The following is a 22,773-nucleotide window of genomic DNA, read 5'->3' as shown; positions in this document are numbered from 1 at the left end:
TTTTTTAAGATTTCCTTTAATTATTCATGAGAGACACAGAGAGAGAGGCAGAGACACAGCAGAGAGAGATGCAGGCTCCCTGCAGAGAGTCCGATGTGGGACTCGATCCCAGGACCCCGGGGTCACCACCTGAGCTGAAGGCAGATGCTCAACCACTGAGCCCCTGGGTGCCCCGATCCCATGATAGTTTAATGGTTGTAAACAGATCGGATCATCATAAAGGTATTTGTTTATTGGATGTTTGCCTTTCAAAAAGTTAACACAGTGATAGCCCACTGTTATTTAATATTTTTGAAGTAACATAAAATAGTCTAAAGTTTATGTCTGCTAAAGAAAACAATCTAAGGTTTGATGTTGATAAACAACAAATCAATTTTTAATAAAATAGAATTATGATGTGGCCCCATAATGCTCGAAATTTTTCTTTTTTTAGTTCATGCCTTAGAAAGGTTATTTCATTTCAAACTCATAATCTCAAGAAATAGGATAGAGTCTGCTCCCATAGGATTCAAAGCTTGACCCTGAAATCCATTTCCTTATCCCAACATTCCAGATATATAATATATATATATATATGTAACATGTATACCAGTTTATATATATAGATACACATTATATATATCACAAATGTATACATATATAATATATATACACATATATATATATATATCAGGGTGTCTCTCTCTATATATAAACTTTCAGCTCCCCTTGAAATTAGTTCACAGTAAATTATTAAACATTAGATTTTTCAATTGCATCCTAACTTTTACTGGTAGAAAGGAAAAATATTTACACTAAATGTTATATACGTACTCCTAAAAATCTATGACTGCCCCAGAAATTTTTATGTCATTTCCGTTGAAACAGTATTCCAATTATCTAAAAGTTAACTGACATCATAGCAACTCACCTGGGGAAATGCGTGTGATTTTCATTTGCCATCTACTCAGTGTGCCTATAAAATCTCTGTAGAGTGTACTTCTTTGAATAAATCTGTTCTTTTTCTCCCATTGTTTAAAGTTAAGTGTATTCAGATGTTATTACATCAGTGAAAATTTCAGCCTTTTAGATAGGAGTATCTTCATGCATTTTAATAGCATTAAGTCCTTCAAGTGATTTACCAAGTGTCCACTTTTAGATAAAATGTCTAGACAGTAGGCATCTGCATTAAGATAAAATGAAGTGTCAAAAATGGTTTAAGCCAAATTCTTAGCTTGTTCATGGGTTATTTGGAAGTTGGTTTTAAGATTCACCATTTCATCACTTTTTCCCCAACACAATACAAACTCTCCTAATGAATAATAATGAGGAAGCTGTAAACACCAATCTTCTCCCTTAGTGAAAAACAGTTCATCTCAGACTTCAGCATGCATCAGAATCACCTAGAAGGCTGTTTACAATGCAGATTTCTGGGTCCCACCCCAAGGCTTTCTGGTTCAGTAGGTTCAAGAAGTTGTATGTCTAACAGAGTTCCTGGTTTAAATAGAAAATATAGGTTTAAATAGGAAAAAAAAAACATATCCATTGCAGGTATAATGCTTAGACCAAACTTCTGAGACCTGGCATGACAGGTAATTATACCCTTTAATGCAGGTAACCTAAATTATTGCATCTATTATTTTGGTCCTGGTAGCTTAATTAATGAAATAATTCACATAGATCCACTTGCTGGCACGTATGAGTCTTTTTCATGCAGATTATTTAGAAGTATTAGTAATGGTATACAGGAGATCTACCCACTAAACACACCATAAGAATGCATTTAGCCATGAGTGCTTTTCACCCCAGGATATCAAGGAGTGCTCTTTGCATTGCCCTTCACTTGTGCTCACACACTTCAAGAGTTACTTTTTCAACTGATGCACCTGGACTTCGGAATCCTTTTGAAGCAAAACTGGGTAAAGGGAGAAGGGAATGTTCCATATGCTCACAGATAACTTTCCCCACTTCTGTTCTTTATAACTGCCTCAAAGAAGATTCCTGTCCAATCCTTCTCTTAAATATGTGTACATGTAGGCTAGCCATGAAAGAGTTCTTTGTGTTTCTCAGCTTCTCCCCTTGGGTTTCCATTCTGTTTTTTTTTTTTAAATAAAACTAGAAGCCCAGGGTATCTCTCTGCACTTAAATGTCAAGGCAAAGGTGCTAGGGTTCAGATACAGTAAATATAATTATATTGCCATCTAATCTGATGAGGTTAGCTAACTGGGTAACAAAAGCCGTTACACTTCTCATGGGGCTATGTCATGAATAAATGGTAGTGACTCTAATAAAAAAATGACAATAATGATAAGGACAATGGCTGACATTCATTGAACATTTACTAGGAACCAGATTCTATATTAAGAGATTGACATGAATTTATGTCAGCCCGATGAGAAAGGTACTTTTTATTTGCAATTTTAGGAATCCATGAAAACGGAGTTTCGGAAAGACTAACGTAACTCCCTCAGTACCCCTCAGTACCAATGAATAAATGGTAAAACTATGGCTTCTATGAGGGCTGCTCCATTTTAGAGTCCATCACTTTGATGACTGCTTCCCTGTCTTAATCATAAGTTATATTTTGCACTACTTTTTGTTATATTGTTACTCGAGCTGAGCACGATGATAAGACATTTTACAAGGTCCTTAATAAAAGTAAGACACCTACCAGGTAAGAATATGTCCCACTTTAAAAATGAAGGAATAGAAGTTGAGAGAAGTTATGTCTTTACACCTTAACCTTAATGCACTGCTCACCATATAGTATGTGCTCGATACAATGCAAAAGTCACAGCTATTGTGGTTCTCACAACTATTTATATGATCAGTTACAAGGCAGAGATACCCTTTTCTCAAAAAGAAATGATCAATTTTTTTATCTTTAATGAAATTGGCAAAGTTGAGTGGGACCTTGTTGTTCAAACAGTCCTAATATATTAGACATTGTCATTACGTTCTCTAAATTCCATAAACCTGAGAGCATTTCCCTGTTAATTCTTTCTACGGTATATCTGATATCACCTTTGTTGTCATGTTTTACAGGCCTTTTTTTGTAGAAATCATGTTGTAGCTATTTACAGTAGTAGTATAAACTATAATTTTTACTATATTAACTATCGTCCGGTGTTTCATATTGAAGTGATTAATATCACAGTATCATAAATACGAATTATTAAGCCGACTCTCTGACAATCCAAGAAACAACTTAGCACTAAGTTAATGCAGCTTTGCAAATGAAATAAGCACATTCAACTGGCACCAATTCCAAGTATGTGTATCTATCCAAACAGTTCTCTGCACAGTGGTAATTCTCCTAATCCCTATAATTTATTCATCTCAGGATACACTCCAAAGCATTGTTTGCATGTGTTATCCACTCACTTTAAAAACAGTATTCATTATTGGGAGGGAAAAGATGCAATTCTTCAGAAAGGTTTGTTGCAGGGATGTTTGTGCCGAGGAACATTCTATTTGGCAAACATTTGTAGCCAATGAGTAAAAAGAGATGTTTTGAGGGTTCAAGATTCAAGTTCTTTACTTCCAAGAGCCTCCCAGGAGCCACATTACAATCACTGTAACAATTCCAAATCTCATTTTAGATGCCTGTAAATACTCAAATTGGAAAGAAACCTGTAATTACCCAGTGGAATTTTCAAATAGCCTTAAATTTGCTATTTTGAGCCACAGACACCAAGTGGACACAAAGGTAATGACTTTAATTCTTATCAATTTATGAAAGCTGAGGTTTTAATGCGATAAATGTTTCTCCTTGTTCTTGGCACAAACCATCCACAACAACTCAGAAAAACTGAAAAAAATAATATTGGACCACACTATTAGTCCACTAAAGAGATGTCACTCACCTTAAAAGTCCATATAAGCCCTCTGATGTCATCAGAAATGCTGACGTCAAGTTTTATGTTACAGGTTATTCAAACAGTGAGTGCCATGGACAAAGATGATCCCAAAAACGGACATTATTTCTTATACAGTCTTCTTCCAGAAATGGTCAACAATCCGAATTTTACCATCAAGAAAAATGAAGGTAAATATATTAGCCCTGTGAAACAGGGTTGAAAATAAATTGGAAGATAGGATGTGATTTGATAATTTGACTGAACATATCAGTAAAATAACTTTTGTTCACCCATGAGCAACTGAAACTTAGCTTATCAGCCTAGCGGCTCGGTAATTACATCACTTCCTCTTTCCAATATTGAAACAATAGATAAGAAAATTGTTAATGTGAAAGTTAATTTTATCCTAGGGAATACCTCAATCACCTTACTCTGAAGAATGAACAGTAAGATTTAACCCCTGGGAAAGTTCCAGGAATTTTGAGATACTGAGATATCTGTTGGAGAAGGAACTGGCTTATACTTCGCAGTCGTTAAGTTTTAATTGAATGTTTACCGAGTCTTTAGGGAAAGCCTATCCTAATTTTGCCTGATTTGTGGGTACACATTAGAGGTATTTGTTTTTTTTTTTTTTTTTTTTTTTTTAGAGGTATTTGTTTTAAGCCTGCACCAACTTTGATAATAGCAATTAGATCAGGAAATCCTTCTTGAAGGACACTCCTTATCAGTATTATTTTGGAGCTAATATAAACTGATTTTATTGTTAAGTCTTTCACTCGTGGAGAACATTTAATCCATTTCATTATTTCTTGAGAACCAAGTTTGGATTAACTATTTCCCCTAACTATTGCCTATTATATATGAAGGTCATAGATCTCTCTCTCTTTTTAAAATTCTATCTCATCCGTATATTTTTTTGTTTCCTAAGCTGCTGTATATTCAACAAGCATTTTTCACTGTTTATTTTGGCCCAGGTATATGTAAGTCTTAGTTTCAGTTGATTTGGAATGATTAGCAAAATAAATGCATTGTCTTAAGTTGTCTCTCGGCTTTACTATAGGTACTTGTTTGGATTTCTGAATGGTCTCCATAAGAGCTATAGCCAATTAGAAGAATAAAATTTGGTTCATGACATTTGTTTGGGTTATTTGCTATGTTCTGTTTCAGGGAGGTAGTGAATTTTGCTAACATTTCCTTCATGAAATAAAATAACATTTTATGGCTCTTGTTAAATACATTATGACCTTACCTTTTAACAGAGTGCTACTTAGTTCTTTGGGGAATGCTCTGATAGGTGTGAATGCATCACCAAAAATGAAATGACAAAGTCGTTATACAGATAGTATTCAGCTGGCTTCCACTATTCTAAACGTTAAGGAGACAAAGTCCTGTTCTCTCTCCTCAAAATGGAGTACTCCTTTGTTAGCCTCCCCTAATCAGGAACTGTAATCCAAATACATTCTTTGTTTTTCAGTTAACAACATTCTTTTTTTATGGAAGTCACACGAATATGTCTAAGATGAAAGCCAACTCAGAAATCCCAAGCTGCACTAAAAGTCTGTGCATAAGTGTGGTCCATTCTCACTTTGATTGTGAGCTAATAGGTATCAGTCATTATTTTTGCATATGAAATGCCCTATGTTTAAAAATTCTCTACGAAGAAGTGTTTTCCCATCCCAAAGGTTCTGAGCTTCTTGGCATTTTCCGTGCATGCAATATCAAGATATGCCTGTAACATAAGTATGACCCATCAAAGGCACTACATAAACATGTGTTGAGTGAAGGAGAGGTTTTTTGGGGTGTATGAAAAAGTGTGGTGTTGTAGCATATCTGTTATGCCCTAAACCTATTAAAGAGGAGATTTTAGTTCGACAGTGAATGAGTTTTGCGTGGTTTCACTAAATTTTGGAATCGATAGAAAGTAAAAACTTTACACACTTAGATAACCTCTTTTTGGCCTATCACATGTTTCAATAAGCCCTTTAATATGATATTTAAAAGGCTGAGTGTTACCTGTTTTGTTTTGAAACTAGAAAGTGGAAGTTCCACTTTTATTTATGTCACAGGTTTGTGTGTGTGTGAAATAATTGGGAAAAAAAAAGATGCCAGGTGTTGCAAAAATTTTGTGGAAAGAGTACTCTCTGTGCCACAATTGTTTATTTTAAGTTTTGTGTTTATTTTGCTGAGACTGACCACATAATTTATGATTCCAACTGGGACATTTTTTTTAAAGTGAAAGGGGTTGCTGTGGAAACCAGGACATATGTTCACTGTGATTCTGGATTTAGGATCCAAATATTCAACCTCTCCATAGAGTAAATCATGAGCCCACTGGTCTTTGGAATAGATATGTATAATTTATATTCTATCTTCCTTTTCCTAGATCAGAAATTCATGAGTTTTGCTCCTTAGACCTCAAACTTTTTGGCATCTGGATAGTTACTATAAAAATAGGGGGAAAAAAAAGTGGTCCCTTCTTCATATGTAGAAACAATGAAAATAATGGGAAAAAGTTGTCAGATTTAAAATGTCAAAGATATATAGATGAGTAGATAGATAAATGACTATTTTGTTAGCCTATTACCCATTCCCTGTTAATGATAAGAGAATATAAATACCAAAAAAAAGTCCAAATACTAGACATGATTTATTTTAAAACTATGGTATATTTTGTGTTTGAAAGATCGAGAGAATTGGGAAGTCATCAGAGAGGGAGAAAAACCAAAAAACCATGAGAGACCTTTAACTATAGGAAACAAACTAAGGGTTGCTGGAGGGCAGGTGGGTAGGAGGGTGGGGTAATTGGGTGATGGACATTAGGGAGGGCATGTGATATGATGAGCACTGGCTGTTATATGCAACTGATAAATTACTGAACACTACATCGGAAACTAAAGATGTTGGCTAATTGAATTTTAATAAAAAAAGATGGACAGAATGAAATGGTATAATCATATTTAGAATTGTTTTTTTCTACATAAGATGGACTTTAAAATGGGCATCAGCTGATGTTTCTCCACTGGCAGTGTCATGATTTACAAGTACCAAGGTAAAGATTTTGAGAGAGCCAATATATCCAAATCCATAATTGATGAGTGGACGATCCCACCATTTAATTAGATTCTTATGGGATATGGTTTTAGTATTTGGCATTTTCTGAGGAACTTGTAGCCACGTCATTCAACTTGAAGTTACTGTGATCTTTCTCCTCCTTCATATAGATTGCGCCTTCTGCAATTTTCAGCTGACTAATTTATAATCAAAGACAAAATGAGATAGAAATTAGCTGTCTCTTATCTCCTACACAGTTGAGTGATTTCACAAATAATTCTCTTTCTGAATGTATGAGATTCACATTTCATCCACATTAAGAAGGCAACTTTCAATACTAATAAAGTTGAAAGCAAAGGTCGAAAATATGATGAGTCATTTATATCATGTATATATATACACCAACCATAGCACCTTAAGTTTGGTCAATTATATGGCCCAGTCATTGGTTTTTCCACCTTCCAGTTGGGTGAATTTAAAAGCAAGAGGAGTTTTGCTGACCATATGTCACACTGGCTTCCATTCTAACTGTGAAAATGTAAGATACTCAACAATTACATATAACAAGACAGGGAAGATAAATGGACCTTCTATAGATACAGAAATATCTTGCTTACAGAACATTTCAGGTCTGCCAGAAACCTGATCTTCTCCAGCCTGGACTGTAATCAAAAGATTTTATTGGAATTGCCAGAAAGCAGTCTAGTGAAATGGGAGTCTTCATGTTTTATACCGAAATATTTGAATCATGTGTATAGAGAAATGAGGAAAAAAATAAAACTTTGCTCCTGAGAGGATATTACGGAAAGAAAGATGTAGATGCTAAACTTGAACTTAGGGATCCCTGGGTGGCGCAGCGGTTTGGCGCCTGCCTTTGGCCCAGGGCGCGATCCTGGAGACCCGGGATCGAATCCCACATCAGGCTCCCGGTGCATGGAGCCTGCTTCTCCCTCCGCCTGTGTCTCTGCCTCTCTCTCTCTCTCTCTCTCTCTCTCTCTCTCCCTCTCTCTCTCTCTGTCTCTGTGACTATCATAAATAAATAAAAAAAATAAACTTGAACTTAATTGCAGCTTGGTAGACTTAAGAGAAGAGAGCAGGGGAACCAGAGTACCTGATACCACTAATATTTTTTTCCCCTCTTCTTGGTATCTCCTTTTTGACCAAGACCCTATTGATAAGGACCTCACTCTAGAGATATCATTGGGACAGTTAATGCTGACTAGAGTTTTGGAATAAATGTGTCTTGGGTTATCTCAATGTCTATAACATGCTTACCTGTTTAAAATATAATTCATGCTTCGTTTTTTGAGGTTTCTATCTCAACTGACTGGCCAATTTCAAGCAGAGTGTGTTTTAAGTGTTTTTATCCCCTCAGTGCATCCCTTAGAGGAACATGGACTATGGGCCAATAATCTTAAGTGCTAGTTGCCTTATCTATAATATCAGGAAACAATACCTATTTACCCCACAGGTGTGCTGTGATAGATATGTGTGACCGATGTGCTAGACAGCTCTTAGCAAAATGTCTGGCACGTGAGAAAAAATTCATCAGTAAATGAGACAAGATCCCTATTAATCTATTAATTCCTAAATCCCCATGCTATTCTCAACCAGGTCTCCTTGCAGCTTGAACTCTGTTAATTTTTGAATGTTGTAAGGTAATTATGAAAGTGGTCTCATTGGTAGCTTTGAAAACCTTCATACTGACTAGAATGAATTGCCAGAAATCTGCGTAGTAACATGTTGCAATCTAAAGAGTATTATAATAGAAAGATAAAAGAAAAAGAAAGAAAAAAATTAAATTAAATTAAAAAAAAAGAAAAAGAAAGGAAGAGGAGGATAAGGTGGGGAAAACTGAAAATATTTGCTAGCCATGGAAATAGGTGCCTGATTTTTGGATCTGTTTTTAGATATAAAAGATTTATTTTCTTCCTGCTTTGCCAACATGAAACTTGGATTTCTCCACACAGAAGCTGACCCCAACTTCCAATCTGAAGGGATTACTTTCCATTCTGGCATGTCAAGTGCTTTCAAACACTCACAACCTCCTAACACACATACCCTGTGGAATCGTGTTGCATGGAAGATTAAAGACAATCTTCCTTTGCTCTTTTGAAGAATGTCTACTTAGCTCACATTGCTCTCACCACAAAACTGACATTTGCAGCCTGAAGGTGGAAGTGGATTCCCCTGATCCCAGGCCAGCCAGAGTTGGCCTTCTGTCCTCCATCTCTCCTCAGGCTGAATCTGCATGCACGCCTCTGTTGTCCTGAGGATATAGGTGCTGAGGCGGACAAAACCCCTCTCTCATCTTCCTTAAGCCAGATGTGCCCCCAGCTGGGCAGAACTGGATTTGACAGGTCTTCCCCATGATCCACAGTGCCAAGGGGTCCACTTTGTAAGCCAATTGTCCTCTTTCCGGCCTCCTCGGGGCTCCTTGAGTTCTTCCATTACACCAGGCTGCTTTGAAGCTAGCACAGGACTTTCCAAAATAACGTCTTTCCTCAAGTGGCCTTCACAAAAGCCTCTATCCCTCAGTCACAGCCCAGCCATTATTGTTGGGTTTCCCAGGCAACCATACCTAAGCAACAAGTGAAAACCGTGTGCTGGTATGAGTGTGATAATGAATACCTACATATGTATGTTTGCAGTATGGTGACCCTGTCTGCTCTGCTCACATAGAGGACTTTTCCACAGCACCACACAGCACGAAACATTGACTAGAGATCTTTTCCATATAGGGTGTCAGCTCTGACCCATTTGAGGCATGGCAGTGTTGAATCACAAAAGGTAGAACTCAATTTGCATGAAACAGGAGGTCCAACTGGGATCCCAAATATGCAGAATAGCATTATGCATACATGATCCAAAAGGCTTCTGCTTCAGTAATTCATAATTTATTGTTTATGCTTCCAGCAATGTTCCGTTGATAAAAAGCCATTTATGTTTCATTTTGTCGTCTAAACTGTAATTAAGGATGATGTGCAAGCTAAGAAAAATAGATAACAGATCTGTACTTCCATTCTCCAAGTTGCATATGATTGTGGAGTTGGTTCAGAAAACTAGATTTTCTTTGCTCAAATAGTTTTAATAAAACTCTTGTTATTTTGTATAGTTTCCATATCTTTTTGGATTGCTTTCCTTTTAAAATCATAATTCGAGAGTGTTTTCAGAAGAATTTCCTTTACAAATATTAAAAATCCTAAAATTATTGCTCTATTTAGACGTTTAACTGCTCTTAGTATTTATTTATTTATTTTTAGTGTATATTATGGGAGACAATTTAATGCTGAGATTACTGACTACCAGGGATATAACTTAGATACATGGAATAGACATATATGTGGTTGTCCATATGCTATTCAGGGCGATAAATTAAGTCAGAGCTCCTCAGTCAATTTGCTAGATCATTTCTGGTCTGTATAGAGCATTCTAATTCTGAAGATTTTTGAAAGAGAGAAACCAAGAGATAAACTGGCATATGATTAGTTACCTTAAAGTCTTCACAGTTATTGTAAAGATGCCTTAGGACATAGAATCTTTTCTTTGAGAATTTGCTTTCTGAGACTTTTGCTTCAAAAGAAAAAAGAAACATTGAAAAAGAAAGGGATCAACAGAACATCAGGAGGAGTAGAAAGAATTACTCAGAGAAATGGTTTTTATTTATCAAATCTTGTTTGGACCACTTTCTTGTTTGTGCCATTAAAAAATAATGCTGTTTACTGATTTAGAATCTACTTACAAGTATAAAAATAGGCCTGGGGATTTTGTGGGTGCCAAATAAACATGACTGTCCTTTTGGTAAGCACAAGCAAATATTAAAATTGAATGTGGAAACAAAATGAGCTGTCAGGAGATGCAAATTCTCATTTTTTTTAAAAAAAAAAGTATTAAATGTAGTTGACAATCATTTTATTCCTTTCCAGCACAGGAGCTTGAATTAATTTTGAGCACTTCATAGACACAGCATTAGGCATACATGACATTCTATCTAGGGATGTGACCTGAATAACACGTATCATGTGCTTTGGATCCTTTGGTTTATTAAAGTGGATAGAGAAAGCAGAGAAAGAATTTGGAAGCTGTAAAGGGGACACTCACATAGATAAACATCTTAAAAGTTGATTTGGGATGAATTACAATGAATACTAGGAGAGAGGTGCTGTAGAATACAGAAAGCACAAGCTTCATGGTTGAGTATTTTGCTTTGAATCCTAACTCTTTTGATTATGATCTGTGAGAACTCTCACAAATAACTGAATAATCTTGAACATCTATCTATAAAATGGAAAGAATAATTACCCATATGTTGTTTTGAACAGGAAAATATTAATTTAAGTAAAACAAAACAAAACAAAATGTGCTAAGTTCAATGTCTGGTAAATTGAAGATACTCAATAGATATGAGTTTCCTTTCCCCCCTTTTTCTTCTTCGTCTTACAATTTTCCTGAATCGCTCTCATCCCGGTGCAACAAACCCATGCCCACACCCAATGCAACAAACAGAAATATTAATAAACTAAAATAAGGCATTTGGGTGATAATTAATGGTGTGCTATTTAACTGCCCCTTACCTGAGTGGCCAGTAATTGAACACGTGTGTGAACGTTGGCCATGAGTAAAGCAAAGGGAGAAGAGAAATGGTAAAAGAGAATATGTGGGTAACTGAACTTGTTCTTTGAATATAATCCTCATTGCCATAATATACATAATCAATGGATAAAAATAAAGAGGACTTAAAAATGATAGGTCTCCATAGGGCTGGGTTTTCTATCTCTAGATCCAATGGCATCCAACTCTCTATATGCAGGCAAATGAAACATTTCAGAGTTGATACAATGATAGAATTTTTGACCTAAGAGCACCTTAGTAAGACAACAACAACAATAATCCAGATTGTGAAGATCTTCAATGCTAACTATGGAACATTAAGTGTATTTTAAAAATCAATGATGGTGTGCTTTAAAAAAAGGCAGTGATGAATGGCACTCTCTCCCCAATTCTATTATCCATCCCTCTCTCCCTCTACCTTGTTCTCATCTTCTATATTCCTTATACATTATTTGAGTTGAACATGCAAAACCGATGATGCTTTTTAAGTCCACTCTCCTGGGCACCTGAGTGGCTCAGTCAGTCAAGTGTCTGCCTTTGGCTCAGGCCAGGTCCTGGGATCCAGTCCTATACGGGGCTCCCTGCTCAGCAAGGAGTCTGCTTCTCCCTTCCGTCTACCTTTCCTCCCTGCTCATGCTCTCTCTCTTTCTCAAATAAATAAATAAAATCTTTAAAAAAAAACTTAAAAAAATCTACTCTCCTTTCCCTTTATCTACAATACATATCTTCTGCTCCCTCCATTTTCTATCTAGCTAATTTCCAATCATTCATAAGAACTCAGCTTCTCCTCATCTGTGAGCAGAGCAAGGGAAAGTTTAGCAGTTGCTACAAAATGTGTTTTCTTTGCTTTTTTCTACAGGACAGTGTGGTTACTGTGAAGGCAGACACACGAGTCAAGGAATATCTCCCCCATTATCCTTTGAGGTTATTTGTAAGAGGCATTATATCCTAATTCACTCATTCACTCAATACCTATTTATTAAGTGCCTACCATGTGCTAGTGACTCCCCTGGAACTGCAAACAAAGTAGTGAATAAAATAGGCACTGTATTTCTCCTCCCATACAGTGTATTTTTGTGCTCACAACTCAGTCTTATACTAATTTGAATTCACAGAAAGGAAGGCTATAATTTAACATGGATTTTTGTCATATAGTGGAGAAATTCACAGGTTAGCCTGCAAAATACTGTGATTTAGGGAGGAATGATCACACACATTCTAACTTCTATACTGTCATAAACAAAGTTCCCTCTTAGACCTTACCCAACTTGTAAAACTGGCCCTACAGAAAAGAGAGTTTTCATCTTTACAAAGTAATGGGCTGGTAAGAGTGGTGATAACATCCATAGTCATAGATAGTTAAATCTCCCTGGGAGTTTCAGGCTGGTGTCCTCTCTATGGCTGTGACAGACAAGTTGAAACCTCACTACTCAATGTGCTTGCTTCTGGCTACAGTCAGATCATGATGGTGAGTTCTTTCCAAATTCGAGTTGATCCATAGGCATCACTATAATTCGTACAGCAGCACTGCCAGTGAACTGGGGCTAATGATTCTATTTTTGCAGGTTTATTAGATTCCATTATAGTTCTGATGCAAGCTTTGTTATATATTGTTTATGTCTTTTTCAGTTCCTATGCATCATTGGTTCAAATACTTGTCAGTGACCAGGTTTTAGCTAACTGTCAATGTTTAATGTTTATTGAAGGCCCCAGGCAACTAGAAAATAGTATTATGTGGATTTTTGGACATGGCATTGGTTTCATTTTCTATCTCTTCCCTAAAGTGCCACCAGAATGAATGTACTGATGTACTTCATAGAGAAATATAGTAATTATTGTCCTTGGACCTTTCTGGGTCACCTATTGTCTCTACTTTCATCCTAATAGATTGCTTACTAGAATTTTCTCTTTCTATTGCTTGAGTATATTATTCTCAGTCTTTTGACGACTGTTTATCTTAGGGCAGTCTGAGAAAAAAAGTGATATTGAACCTGGTATGCTGAGCACAGTCATCTTTCTCTGAGCTTCATGCTTTCACTTGGCCAGAGTGTCATTGCTAGTTCCATCAAGGTCACGTTGTGATTTACTTCTCCGTGGACTTCAGCTCCCTCTCCTACAAAATGAATGGGTTAGTGCTGGAGAGCTAAGGATTCATCTATTCCAATATACTGTGTGTGTAAATATGTGGTATTTGGAGAAATATCTTAAACTTTGAAATCAGAGAAGTTCTGCAGCCACCAGTTAATGAAGATATGACTTTGGATGGAGCTTTTAGCTTTCTGTAACAGACTGTGTTTGATAATGTTAAAATGAAATTGCCGTGATGAACAAATGAAAGAATATAGGATAAATGCCAAGGGCAGTACCTGGAACTTATGAGATATTCTAGGTACTTTGTCTTCTTTATCAACCTTCAAAAGGAATAATGCATATGGAAGACATCTTTACACCAGAAATTATTATACCAAATCTCATTCATATTAAAATACTAGATAATATTACTAAAAGATATGCTTCTACAGTATCACAGGTTCTCTTTCTTACTATGTTTGGGCAGATTTCTGGACATATTAAAGAATTAAATCATCCCCATACATCAAAAGAACTCAATAAACATATGACATATGGTTCTAATAGCTCAGAATTTGGTAGTCTTACTTATCTTCTAAGGTTAGAGACAGGAAATACAAGAGTTTTATGAAGATATGTAATTACTGGATTAGTTTCATCAGGAAGGTCTCTCAAAAAAGTAGGGCTCGAATAAAGTTTTGCAAAAATGAAAACACTGTTATGTGCAGAGGTACTTATCACAATTAAGGAATAATGGTCAGATATACAAGGAATTTACTTCCAGGAATGATAAGGAATGGTCAAAAATATGTTTGAAGACAAATGCAATGAAACATTTTGTGGAGATCCATAAAATCTATTATCATAAGACTTTGCTTGGTTCGAAAAAGATATTGATGATGTGGCTCTTAGTGTTTTGAGTATGTCTGCACACATTCTTGATGTTTTTCATAGCATAACAAATATGTCCTACACATTTAGGAGGTTTTAGCACACACACACACACACACACATACAGATCAACTAATGGAACTGGAAAGTACATTGATATAAACACATACTGTGTATAACAGTAATATACCTGTATATATATGAAAAACTTTGATCGGTGCATAGATTCAAATCTTAAAAATAAAAAAATAACTTGGCCATATTCTGATACATATATTGTAAATTGATCTGAAACTTGCCTTTCTTATAAATGTTGGTAGGCTACAGTTCAATGAAGAAAGTTTTAGAATGGTTAGGAGACAATTATCTAAAATTCATTATCTTTTTTCCCCAAAGTAAGATGACTAAAATATGCACAGGAAATTATGCAAAGTTCACATCTTGATTGTGTAGGAGAGAAAGAAGAAGAAAATCTATGCCCCTATATTCATTCTGTTTAGCCTGTCTTTCTAAAATATGTATGTATTCCAAAATGGATGTTTAATTTTGTAAGAAGTTATTTTCAAGGAATAATCTAACATTGCCTAGAAATATGATCGCTTATAAAATATCCTTAATTGAGAAATATAAAAAAAGATTATAAAAATTAGAAAGTATGCTCACATCTCTGCTGAGGATTTTATTTAGAAGTCCTGCAGTTATTTTAAGATAAGTCTGTATTCGATTACTCTGCCTGGGTGAAATGTCAAATCACAAGAAAAAAACAATAGTTTGTTTTTCTAGCACCTACTATATCATTTACAGTGTGTCTGTCTATCCATCTGCTTCTAAATGCATACACTCAGGGTAAGGATTATCATTGCCATTTAGCAGATGGGGAAACTGAAGCTCTGTTATGTTAATTGACTTGCCAGGCACAGAACGGGGCTCCAAGCTGCTGAATCTGCCTTCGCGCCAGTCGCACCTACTGCCTTTCAAAGCCTTGCACTTTACTCCTAGAATATTGGTCCGGCAAAACTGCTGATATTTCATGCATAGTTTTCAAACACTTGTAATTCCTTTTCTCAAACTATAGAAGGCTAGAAGCTATCAGCTAAGCCTTTAGAGAAGACCATCAAAATATTAGATGGGTAAACCCTGGCAACTCTAATCTGATGCCTTAAAACTTTAGTATCATCAAATATACAATATTGTTAAAGAGATATGCCATTAATTTATGTCCAACTGAGAAAAATAACGTTCCATTAAAAAGCTGACAATATACTTGCCTTCAACTATAAGGCATGGCCTTATTTCATAGATATTCAAACACTAAAAAATACATATATGCATATATATGTTGGAATCAATAAAATACAGTATTTCAAATAATAAATCTGAAGGAGAGCTGCAGGGGCAAAACAAGAACTCAGGCATAAAAACAGTGCTGGGTGCAAAGTGGAGGTAGTCTAGACCAGCACTCCCCTGAAGTCAAGTACAGACACACTGTGAGGGCCATTTAAAGAAGCACATTTCCAAAGGCAGTCATTGTTTTTATTATATTACTCACTTGCTTAATCTCTTAAAAGAATGCCTTCCAAAATAAGCCAAGGGCCATTAGCAAGGAATTACTTATTCATATCTCTCAAAAGCACAATTTCCAAGGTTGGAACTACAGTGTGAGAATCTAAAATCCAAGTGTTGGCTGCGCAAGATCTTCCCGGAGATGCATTATTGGGGTACGTGCTGGGTCTCGTTTGTAAATACAGAACATGGAGTTTTAGTATCAGCCATTTCTCTTATCAGGGCCCTTCGTCCTCAGCAAGGTGATGGTAATGCAGAGCAGCTGAGAACAGAAAAGTAGCAAAGGTTTTTAGCATATTATTCCGGGGGGCCTACTAGCAAAGTCCATGGGACTTAAAGAGAAAAGAAGGAAGCTGACATCGGGAAAGGATGGACTTTAAAGGATAAAGCTAGCTATAGAAAACCTACCCTGAAATGTGTCCTAGACTTCAATATGCTGATGGTAAAGAGGAATAAGGACAGTCAAATTAGTGAGGAGACTATATATATTCCAAAACATTAAAAGAAAAAAGGAAAAGGAAAAAAAAAAATCTCCCTGCTAGGGACATAGGTGCTTCTACCTCTGACTCTCCTCAAGAGCACTACCCGGCCAAGATGCTTAATACATGGGCGACACGTGGCTCTGCCAAAAGGCAAAGATGAGAAGAACAAAGTAAGATGAGATGCGGGGAAGTTATCAGTATTTTTAGGAAATCCAGTGAAATTCAGGAAACCAAGGCCAAGAGCAAAGGAAGTCCACTGTGTGCTAATCAATCCCTGGGTCCCTACAAAGTCCAGTCTTTTAGATCCCTGAGTGTTAGGCTCACAGCAGCAAGACGACTCACAGTGCAGAGGGCCTGAGCCTCATGCTGTACAACATGCACCAGTTTGCTCTCCTAGAGGATGGAGAAGGAAAATATTATGATGCAAAAAAAAAAAAAATCATGGCGGGAAGACCATCACACAAGGCAGGGAGGCCATCTCCCACAGGTTGAGGACGGACTGGGCTCCGTCACTTGCTAGCTGATCTCTGGTGAGCGATGGCCTCGCTCAGCCTGAGTATTCTCTTAAAATGGTTACATCCAGGCAGTACTTACGGCGTTGCAAGGAGCTTTTAAAGATTATGCAAACTTAGAGTATCATACCTGGGCTCAAAGGGAAGTCCAATACATGGTGGCTGAGTTTAAAGAAGGTAAGAGGCTGGTGAATGAATGAATGCATTTAATGTACATTCACACAAGAGAGCTCGTGAAAAGCTTATCTTCCAAGTCTTAGACAGGAAAAAGTAAATGGAGAGAGTGCCTATATCTATTAAGACTTACTTGCTTGCAAAACAAAACAAAACAAAACCCACTCAAACTACCTGCGCTATAAAGGTAGATGGGTCCAAATAACAGGTCTAGAGTTTAACTATCTTCTCTAGTGAGCAGATCGAGGTGGCCCAGGGATATGATAGGACTCCGTCTTTCCCTAGTACTTCTACTTCCTTTCCCTGTGTCAGCTTGCCTTCCCTGCACAGTCTTTAAAGAGAAAGAAAGATTGCTCGTGGAAGGATCAGTCCTACGCAGATTCCACAGCTTGGTGTTTTTGGAGGAGAGATCTTCTTTATCCTCGGCTTCCTATCAATTCCTGTTTTAAAAGAAAAAAGGTCCATGCTTGGCCTAGGAGATGAGCATGTGACTCAACCGAGCCATTCTCTGTGTTTATGGAGGTGAACTATCCTCCGGGCTGCCGTGAGCAGTTTTGTGAGCTGTTCCCTGTACAAGGCCCCTGGCCCTGGGATGAACAGCGACTGAAAACCAGTTCATTCTCCCCTTGAGAAGCTATGACCCCAGCGAGGTCTTCTTTCTCTCATTTTCAGAAAGGCTTCATTTCATCACCAAGCCCTTGAACCCTTTGAGGCTGTAGCTGCCCAAAGGTGAATCCATCTTTTAGTTCATGCAAGTGCAACCTCAGGCTAGCAGCAGTTGGAGACCCCTATGGGTCAGCCTGGATGAGTCCCCACTTTCCACAGAGGCAAGCCACTTGATTGACAGCTCCATCACACTCAGAAGAAATACAGGAAGGTCAGTTTTAAAAACGAGGTAGGTTGGAAGAATCAAGAGTAAAGACAGGATAAGAAGAGAAGAGTCACACACAGGCCAGGAGCGTCAGTGCCGTGAATGACCTCAGGAGAGGGAATCCTTCACTTCCCTTGGGAAACTTCTCAGTAAAGAATGACTCCCTGTTCGGAAAGTTATGAATTGCAGTTGTCTATTATGTGACTTACATTGCACCACATTGCAATATGTCATTGTGAGATGTGATATAATATAATGTAAGTGACAAGCAGCTAAAATTTTACAGCAAGAAAACTTTTTTTTTTTATATCCAGGATCTGCTATCAAATTTGATAGCAGCTATCAATTCATTTTTTTTCCTGCAGATAGATCAAAAATTTGATGTTCATGAAAAGCAGGTCATTTTGAAACATCCACAAACACTTCAGTGCCTGCACAACTCGGTTACCATAAATCAGTTAAAAAAACAAAACCAAATGTTCTAAAAGCTGCATTAGTCTTGGCTCAAGTTCTGTTTTTGCTTTCCATGACTAGTGCAAATATTATTTTAGGTTGGGAGTTTAGTTTTCTTTTGGATGACACTAAAAAGTGATGATCAAATTATTTCCGTGCCTAGATCAGACCAGTGGTTCCCAACTGAGAGTGCCTTTGAAGGCCAGGAGACATCCGACCGTGTCTGGAGCTGTCCTAACTGGGGAAGTGGTGGGGGATTACTGGCCTCTAGTGAGCAAAGGTCAGAGATGCTGCTGAACATCCTTTGATGCACAGGACAGCGTCCCCAAGGTCATTTGGTCTAATGTCTTGGCAATGCCTCTGATCCCAGAGGTCACTGTAAATTGGCCTACATATGGTCAAACATAGTCCAAAGGTGGCCCAAATAAAATTATGATGAAGCTAGAACTAGTTTCTTCCATTTGCTCCATCCTCAAAAGGGGCCGTGGTAATTCATTATTTAAATATTCAGCTAAATCTTTTGGATCTAAGGGACACTTAAGAGAATCTCCTTGCACATCAAAATTGACTGGGGATGTCATCTACTAGTAGCCTCACAGAAGGTTCTACAAGGGGAAGAAAGCCAGACCTTTGAGGTCTAATCTTGACTCTATCCTAAGTCTATCTTTGAGAGTCTTTATAAAAGTCTCCACCTCTGGGCCCCACGGGTCTTATCTACACTCTGGGCATTTGCATAAAACAGAAATCCTCAACTTTGGTGTTGCTGCTGTTTTAAAAGAGGAACACTTCTGTTAAGCTATATTTTTCAATGTACTTCAATGACATAGAACACAGAGACGTGAAGATTCCATGATTGAAACATAGGTGGGGGACAGGGCCAGGCACATTGTCCATTTCCCATAACCCCCTCACTCCTAATATGGTAGAACCCAAGACGAAATTTGAAAACCAGTGATGCAAAAGGCACTTTCTAGGAGTAAATTCATTTGGTTTAATGCGTCATGCCCGGCAAGGACCCTGGAGAGTCGATACTGCCCATGGTAACACTCACTATGGAGTGTGGACAGCTTCCCCCAGCCTTCCCCTTTGCTTCTAGATAAGCACTTCTGAGAACAAAGCAGACAATAACCCGTTGTCCGTGCTCATGTGAAGCTGACAAAGAACTCTCACTACCTAGGATTTTCATCTGCCAAGATGCAGAGTGGCACTAGCAAAAAGAACATAGGTTTTAGATTATGACAGACCCAAATAGGAATCCTTGCTCTGCCACTTACCAGCTCTGTGTGTTTGGGTCCATTATCTAAGGTCTGCGTGCTTCTGTTGCTTTATTTGTGAGGTTGGGTTAATAATGCCTATCATAGAAGTGATTTTAAGGATTAAATGTGATAATGCTGTAAAGCATTTACACAGAGTGTGATGCATAATAATAGCTATCATTGATCGACTGCTTAGTAGTATAATTGTAAGAATTAGAGATAATGTGTGTAAAGTGCCCGACATGCAGAAGATGCCCCATATATAAGAACTACTGTTATTATTCAGCTTGAACGCACAACCAGAAAAGTCCCAGAAACATTTATAAAATGGAGATGGCTTAATTTCACATCCTTTTTTTTAAATTTTTATTTATTTATGATAGTCACAGAGAGAGAGAGAGAGAGAGAGAGAGAGAGAGAAAGAGAGAAGCAGGCTCCATGCACTGGGAGCCCGATGTGGGATTCGATCCCGGGTCTCCAGGATCGCGCCCTGGGCCAAAGGCAGGCGCCAAACCGCTGCGCCACCCAGGGATCCCTTAGTTTCACATCCTTAAATCAAACTTCATTTACCTTTTCCCCTTCTTTATGGCAGAGGATCTCTAGGCTGCCCCTGGGATCTCACTGTTCAGCTTCGACACTCAATAGAGCTACCTTACACATACCTCATAACAAGAAGATCAGAGTGCCTACCACTGTTTTTTTTTGGGGGGGGAGGAGGGGGGAGTGTCTCCATTTTGCAGATGAAGAGGTACAAGCAGGAGGTGGTTAAGTACCGTAGCCAAGGTCAATTAAACACTAGTGAATCCAAGACTCAGGTTAAGTCGGTCTGCTCCGGAACTCGGTGTGAATCGTAGAGTTGAGTGTTGCCAAATCAAAGCCCTCTTAATAACGGTACCCAGTAATGGCATAAAACAATGACCCTTTAACTTTGTCCCGATTCTGTGCACCAGCAAGTCTGCTGCTGTGCTTGCCTTCATAGCTTGTCTGGTCTGACTAGGCTTAGCTAGTCGCAGCTTGGTTCACACACCTGCCTGGGGCTTTGGCTCAGACAATTGGGAACTCACTCCACATGGTTTCTCCTCCTCTAGAAGGTTAATTTGGACTCAGGTGATAGACAGTTCCCCAGATCGAGAACAGATTCTTCGGGTTCTCTTGATTCTCAGCCTCGGACCTTGCACATTGTTACTTTCACTAAATGCTTTAGTCAAAGAAAGTCACGAGGCCAACCCACATCTGGGGTCGTGAAGAGACACTCTGCTCCGTGACAGAAAAAGTGATAAATATTCTGTGCCCATTTTCTGTAGTCTACAATGTCTACCTTCTATCCACAAACCCTTCACATGTTTCTCACATTTGATATAACCCAGGGCTCCCCCAAACCTCTTACAGTTATAGCGTCAGCTTTAATGACCCGTAACAGATCTGAGTGCCGACTACGGTCTCAGTCTCGGCTTCTCCCAATCAGGAGACTGTGATCTGAAAAAGCACGTTATCTGCACCCCATATACAGCTAACATATAGAGGGGAACTCAAGAAAGACAGTTGGACTAGAGATTCACATTGAAATAGGGGAGGAATGCTAGATCCAGAGAGGCACTGGGCCAAGCCATTCTGCAGTCCACCTGGTTACCTGTTGGCAGATCCTCTTACTCTAAAGGTAGGGAGTGAGCCAGGTTCTGTTTCTGGGCATGGCTCCCACTTCATTGCCCACTACTGCTCTTGACTCTGCCTTTTAGATTCCTAGGTCAGCCTTGAGAAATCCTTTGTTTTCTACAGGAAATATTTCATGTTTTCAGCTGAACGTCTTATCTGCCAGGTATCTGAAGCTTCTTTTTGAACTACAACTGTTTTAGTCCATTTTAGCCCATGCCAAAGATGTGTTAAATTGTAAAATTGTCTTAATACTTTGCAGGCTTCCTCTAAGTTTAATCAGTAGTTTCCACTAAGAAGCTGATAGTTTCCTTGCTGATTTTCCAGCATTTGCTAAACATTTCCTGCCCTCATCTCCCACCTGTGCACCAACCTTATCCCAAAGCTATTGCTACATGGTTTATTTATTTATTTGCTTATTTTAAATGTTTTATTTATTTATTCACGAGAGAGAGAGAGAGAGAGGAGAGACACAGGCAGAGGGAGAAGTAGGCTCCACGCAGGGAGCCCGATGTGGGACTCGAACCCAGGACTCCAGGATCATGCCCTGGGCCGAAGGCAGGCACTAAACTGCTGAGCCACCCAGGGATCCCCAATTGCTACATGGTTTAAATTTTTGCTAAGACAATCCTATTTTAAAGTAGCCATGTCTTCACCAGTTGGCTTGTCTAACAAAGTTTGAGTAGCAAACTAACTCAAAACTTAACAGTTTAAACAATAAACTTAAAATTTCTTGTGATTCCATATATCACCTGGATGATTCTTCTCATCTAAGCTACTTCAGCTGCGGCTCATGGTCTAACATGGCTTCCTAACATAAAGGTTGATTGCTTTAATGTTAGGTAGGCAATAGGGATGATTTAACAACGTGTATCTCATCATCCATAGGGACAGTCCACACTTGTTCATATGGTATTGGTTACAGGATACTAAAGTGTAGGAAAAAAGGGCAAACACCAATACTGAGCCATATTTTCTGTTGCCCCATTTGCCAAAACAAGACACAGGATTAATTCCAGACTCAGTATGGGAGGGGATTATCCAGGAGGCACAATTACAGAGAGAAGAATTATTGCAGATTTTTTTGCTAAAAAAAAAAAAAAAAAGTCTGTAACCAACCTACTCATTATTCAGCACCCATTTTCTCCAGAAACAGATAAAGGCATTCTATAGAGCAATACAACTTTCTTTTTCTTTCTTTCTTTCTTTCTTTCTTTCTTTCTTTCTTTCTTTCTTTCTTTCTTTCTTTTCATTGGGGTGGTGGCTTCTACAACTTTTTGTTAAAATTGTTTAGTCTCGTGACTATGGCTAAAATCTCAGGGAAATCAGGACCGAGTCTCCTTCAGTCAA

General features: G+C 38.0%; 1 protein-coding gene across 1 annotated transcript in view; it reads left to right on the top strand.

Moving 5' to 3' along the window:
* CDH8 (cadherin 8) overlaps nt 1-22,773 on the top strand; it is a 359,125-nt gene that overhangs the window by 299,388 nt on the left and 36,964 nt on the right. The window contains exon 10 of the mRNA XM_055306104.1: nt 3,910-4,027. Coding sequence (XP_055162079.1) covers nt 3,910-4,027 — 118 coding nt within the window. The remainder of the gene's footprint in view (nt 1-3,909; nt 4,028-22,773) is intronic.

This window comes from Nyctereutes procyonoides, unplaced genomic scaffold (assembly GCF_905146905.1).
Source record: "Nyctereutes procyonoides isolate TBG_1078 unplaced genomic scaffold, NYPRO_anot_genome, whole genome shotgun sequence".
Lineage (NCBI taxonomy): Eukaryota > Metazoa > Chordata > Mammalia > Carnivora > Canidae > Nyctereutes > Nyctereutes procyonoides.
This window is presented reverse-complemented; position numbering and strand designations above follow the sequence as displayed.